Source organism: Galeopterus variegatus, unplaced genomic scaffold (genome assembly GCF_000696425.1).
Source record: "Galeopterus variegatus unplaced genomic scaffold, G_variegatus-3.0.2 Scaffold2524, whole genome shotgun sequence".
NCBI classification, from domain to species: Eukaryota; Metazoa; Chordata; class Mammalia; order Dermoptera; family Cynocephalidae; genus Galeopterus; species Galeopterus variegatus.
In genome coordinates this window covers 37,528-43,328 of record NW_007728635.1, presented here as the reverse complement: position 1 = coordinate 43,328, position 5,801 = coordinate 37,528, and the positions used below count along the sequence as shown (strand labels likewise).

Sequence of the window (5,801 nt, the reverse complement as noted above, 5' to 3'; positions counted from 1 at the left end):
ATTCCCCCTCAACATCACAATTTCTCTTTAAACTGGTCACAAAAACAGCAGCATTTCAGAGACCATTTTGAACTATTAGTCGTCCTTCAGTCTGTCCACCTCTTGGATTTTGAATGCTAACATGACAATTGCTGAGGGAGTTTGCAGAGTGCTTGGCACAGGAGCGGACAAGCCGCGCCCATCCACTTTGGGTTTAACCTGCTTCCGCGCAGCCTCAATCTGCAGCCCGGGGTCTTGAGGGTTGTTTGGGAGGCAGGAGACACACTTACGGAGGGACCAGACCAGCAGAGTGCCGTTATCTTCATTTATTACATTCTGAAGTACCACAGGGCGGGCCTGAGAATGAGCCTGCTTCATCAGCAGATCTAAAGCCTTATTACCTGAGATTTGCATTTAGGAAAAAAAAAAAAATCAAGACTGGATTATCAATATGTACCTCATATGAAAGCTGGGTTTTGGCCCTGACAGAAGGACGTGTACTAACCTGAAAAAGCCTACGTGAGATTAAAGAGAGAAACCAGCTAGACACCAAATCCCAGTGAAGGAGGCGCAGATTAAAAGGCTAGCCACCCATTTGGGCATAACAGCTCCTCTGCGGCAGACAGAAAGGAGCATGAGACACCTGGCCCTGGCTCAGCATGCAGACCACGTGGCAGCTCCCTCTGCAGGGAGCGCCGCCACCGACGGCGGCCAGGAAGGCCAGCATGGTCCTCAGCCGCGTTGCTCTCCATCTGCTCCCTCTCACTTCTCGTCGTCCCGCCCATAGTTAATAGTTTGTAAGGCCTGAGCTATGAGCATCGCCATCTCGCGGGTGCCAGCAGCAACCACTCTGCAAGACATGAGGTCAAGGGGTCCACCTGGACAGAGGGAGACAGCGGACACGCAGGTCATGGATAGCGCTGAGCAATCTTGTAGGACAATTTATCTTGCGCACACAAGGACAGCAGTACATGGGCCCATGCCCGAGTCCTAAGGTCTACACTAAACAGGGGGTCTAGAAGGGAATCTGGCCAAGAGAAGAAGGATGGGGCCCCTCACCCAGTTTGAATGCAGTCCAGGGCTGTCCTGAACCAACCCGTCCCTGGAGATGCTGGGAGAACATGAAGTCCAGCATCCAGGACTGAAACTCAGGGTGGGTTAGACCAGAATGGGGGAGCAGTCCTCCCCAAATGTCAACAGGACTGAGGGGTGAGAATCTGCCTTCCCTATTGGCTCCTGGTGCTACCGCTGCTCTGGGGACCACACTCTGAGCAGCTGGGGGTACATGATGAAGCCCTGTATCTTTCTGTGGGTGTATGACACAGGACTGACTGCATGGCTAGAGGCCTACTTGCACATACCCGAGCCCCGAGGTGCTCACGTGGTAAAATCCAGAGTGTCTGATGCTTTTTTAATGTGAAACTGGCCTGCCTAGTCTTGCTGCCTAAGGCTGATACCTCTTCATTTTTATATCTTCCTGGTAGCTCAATTAAGGCCTTTCAAAGAAGAAATAGGAAAAAAGTAGAGGTCAAATCACAAAAGATACACTGTGCATACCCAAGAGTTAAAAGTGAGCCACAGGCTTCTGCTAACAAGCTCAGGGTTCAAAGCTAGGTGAGAATGGGATCCAGCAGGGGCTGGCCTGGGCTGTAGCTGCTGTTACTGACTGCTGGATGCATGATCTGCCTGTGCTAAGTGGAGGTGGCAGGGAGCGCAGGGGCTCCCAGGAGGGCTGTCACCAGGACTCGCACAGCCTTGAAGCAAAAGGGACAGGTTGCCTTCTGGGTCCATACTCTACGGTCCAGGCCACTCAGGCTGCGCACTGGTGCTGCTCCAGCTCCAAGCCACGGAGCCTCGGGGAAGCACCTAACCTCAAAACTAGGCAACGTGCCACCTGCTCCATCCTGATGGCCTCTCATGGGGTATGCAAGTACTCGTGAGGGTGTAACACGCAGTACTGCTGTTACCGTGAGCCTGTGATCTGAAGGAAGGCAGGAAGGGAACCTGTCTGGGGTAGGGCCACTGCCAGCACAGCATCCTCACCTGGTCTCAGCAGAGCTCGGGGATGTGGGGAAACTCAACATCGTGGGACCTAAAGAAGTGCCGGGGACAGGAGGGGGGACTCAGGCAGGAGAGCTCACCCGAAGTGTCCATCACAATGCCGCCCGCCTCTCTGATGATGACTGTGGCAGCTGCCAGGTCCCAGCAGTGCAGGCCAAACTGGTAGTAAGCATCTGCTGCCCCTGAGGCCAGGTGGCAGAGCGCCAAGGTGGAGCTTCCGATCACACGGACCCTGGGGAAAGGGACAAGAGAATGGATGCGGGCAAGAGCAGATTGCACTTGGCACCAGAGCGCTCTATGCCGTGTGCATGCTGATGTCACACTGTCACCCTCAGAGTCGAGCCACCAGATTCTGCCAACAAGTTCTGGTGTAAATTCCAGGGTCAGGGTCGTACCAACCAATAGCCCTCTCTGCAACGACGCAGACGCCCTGCACTGCCTAGCGCCAGCCACGCAGGGCTACTGAGCATTCAAAGCACATGCTGCAATGAGACAAATGGATTTCTAATTCTACTGAACTTTACATTTAAGTCGCCTCATGTGGCTGGTAGTTACAGCACAGACTAGAGGGAGGGCAAGTGACAAAGAGGATTCATTTGGGCTTTAACAGACATTTAGGAAGAATAAATGAGAGTAACAGTCTGTCTGAAGCCAAGGTTCAGGAAGGACTCTAGCTACACATGGGATCTGCTGGTTGAATGGCCTGAGAATCAACTTGGATTCTTAAAATGCTGGTCAGAAGGGACAATGGTCCTGCCCATCTCCTGGTGCCAGCCAAGCCTGAAGTCACGGCCTCTCTTGGAGGGCACGTGCCCCGCCGGCTCCCACCATGCAGGGGCTCCTCTGCAACTCCCTGGGCAGTTCCAACAGGACTGTGTGCGTGGTTCTCCCCTCTGGCCACAGATGTCCCAGAACTGAAGATCCTACCCATGAGCCTTGGCGTGGAGCAGCCGCTCCATGTTGCTCAGGAACAGTTTCAGGGTGGCAGGGTCACGTCTGGGGCCAATTTCTGTTAGAACCAAGGCTTTTGAGAGATCTGCAGTAGAAAGAACAGCCCACCATCAGAAAAATCAAGTCTTGGCTGAAAGCAATACACGAATAACGCTGCACCTCCCTTCCACCACCATGTCTTTCCAGCTGCCTTCTGTTCCGGATTTCCAAGGGAGCCTGCTGTCCAGTTCTCTCTCTTCTCAGGGATACTTTGTCTCATGCAGGTAGCACAAAGGCCTTGGAAGAATTTGGTGGCTTATGAAAATCACCATCATTCAATCACAAATAAAGCCAAAATGACTCCAAACTGAGAACACCAATGTTTGGGGGGAAAAATGCCTCATCAAATAAATCTTTCCAAAAGGTTTTAGTAAAAACATTTCCCCAACTGCTGTGATCACAAAGATGGAAATGGCATGCCTGTGGAGAAAGCAACTTCTAAATAACAACGTCTTTGCAAAGGGAAGCTTTTGGAGCAGCCCCCATGGGCACAGGGGCAGCTGGCGTGGGCACAGTGGCAGCTGGCCGGCCTGGCTCATGGGCATTGGGGACGTGCCTGGGACTCCGTCCCCGTCCTGACTCACTGCTGGGGATCAGAAGTGGTTTGTCCTAACTTTGCCAAACATCCAAACACAGCCCAACCTATGTCATGTCCCGTCAGGCCTCCTGTGCAGGCACAAGGCAACGATGACAGGTGTGCCTGGAAACCCCAACAAAGCCGCCACCCGTGCAGGGACAAACGCCTCCTGTGCTGCTTCACTCAGTGACCCGATTCTGTATTGGCCTGTGAAACAATCCCCTCACCTAGGAAATCTCTCAGACAGACTCCATACACACCTGTCCCCTTTCTTACACTGGAGCTTCATTTTGGACTTTAAACACCTTCTGAAAATCTCCTGCCAGCACACCAAAGCAGTGCCTCCAGGAGGTCTGAATTAGTCACTGCCCGACACACCCAGCACTGAGGCTGGGCTGACCTGCACCTCCCAGGTGTCGCTACAGACACCGCCCCAGGCGCTGGCAGCTGCACCACCCACGCGGCAGAGTGAGGCCTGCTGGGGCCCTTGTGGGCAGGGTCCACTGCAGTTCTCCGTTGTTCACTCTCCAACCCCGCCCTGGCTTGGCTACAAACCGAGGTGGTGTTTTTCCGAGGAGGAGGAGAAAAAGACATCAGAAAGGCCAGGCAAAGTAGGCACTCAGTAAGCAGTTACTGAATGAATGAACACTTCCCTTTAAACACCAGCATTTAAAAAACACTGATTAGAGTCTTTTTGTCTGGGGTTGCTTTGTTAAATTACGAGTACATTAAATTTATGGGAGGAATTTTTTGTCTTAATTGAAGCATCATTGATTATACATACTTGTGGTGTACAAAAGTTGACTATCAATAGTTGTGTACAATGTGTGATGGCCAAATCAAGATAGTCAGCTTATTCACCATTACAGTGTGTAATCACTGTCCATTTACCAATTTCTCATGAACCCCCCTCCCTCTTCCCCTCCCTCTCCCTACTTCCAGTAGCCACCATTCTGTTCTCTCCTAAAAGTTCAACGTATTATTGTGATTGTTATTTCCTTCTCTCTCTCTCTTTATTGTTTGTTTATTAAGGCAGCTCACATTTATGTGTGAGGACATGTGGTATTTCTCTTTCTGCACCTGGATTGTTTAATTTAATTTTCTTCAGGCTCGTCCATGTTGCTGCAAATGGCAGAATTTCATTCTTTTTTTTTTAATGGCTAAGTAATATTCTACTGTGTATACATACCACATTTTTCTTATCCAGTAATCCATCAAGGACATTTAAGTTGGTTCCATAGCCTGGCTGTTGTAAATAGAGCTGTGATAAACATGGGAGTGCAGGTGTCCCTTCGACATGATGATTTCCATTCCTTTGGGTATGTACCCAGCAGTGGGATTGCTGGATCACATGGAAGTTCTATCTGTAGTTGTTCGAGGAACCTTCATATTGTTTTCCATAGTGGCCGCACTAATTTACAGTCCCATCAACAGTGGAGATTGGTTACTATAGGAGGAATTTTCAAGTTAAGAAGAATTTTGTTGTCTAAGAATCTAATACTACATACAACGCTGCTTTTTGGGGAAATTAATTCTGAATTATAAATATTTTAGTTAAAAATGCTCTTTTGAAAAATAATATACTGTAATTTGAGGAGTGCCTGTTAAGTTAAAATTAAAAATAGAAATTGAACTCAAAAAGAAGAGATACGGAGACAAACAGCATATGAAAAGACGCTCCACATCATACGCCATCAGGGAACTGAAAAGTAACACACCAAGATACCACTACACACCTATCAGAACAGACAAAATCCAGAACACTGACAATACCAAATGCTGATCAGGCTGTGAAGCAACAGGGACTCTCACTCGTTACTGGTGGGAATGAAAAATGGTACAGCCACTTCGGAAGACAGCGTGAAAGTTTCTCAAAACACTACACACATTCTTACTGCACCATCCAGTAAATCACACTCTTTGGTATTTACCCAAAAGAGATGAAAATTTATGCCCATGCAAAAACCTACACACGGATGTTTATAGAAGCTTTATCCATAACTGCCAAACTTGGAAGCAACCACGGCGTCCTTCAGCAGGTGAGTGGACACACAAACTGTGGCGCGTCCAGACAAGGGAGTATTGTTCAGCACTAAAAAGAAACGAGCTGTCAAATCATGAAAAGACACAGATGAACCTTAATGCACATCACGAAGTGAAGGGAGACAGTCTGAAAAGGCTGCGCACTGTATGA

The 5,801-nt window shown here is 49.4% G+C and overlaps 1 protein-coding gene across 1 annotated transcript; it reads right to left on the bottom strand.

Annotated features, from left to right (window-relative positions):
* Nucleotides 1-290: 290 nt before the first annotated feature.
* LOC103598171 (inositol monophosphatase 2) lies at nucleotides 291-3,177 on the bottom strand. Its single transcript, XM_008582134.1, has 3 exons — nucleotides 2,968-3,177; nucleotides 2,121-2,272; nucleotides 291-857 (listed from the first exon to the last, which is right to left on the bottom strand). Exons 1-3 carry the CDS (start codon nucleotides 2,997-2,999, stop codon nucleotides 742-744), a joined length of 300 nt encoding a protein of 99 aa, XP_008580356.1. The 5' UTR covers nucleotides 3,000-3,177; the 3' UTR covers nucleotides 291-741.
* Between the last annotated feature and the right edge of the window lie 2,624 nt (nucleotides 3,178-5,801).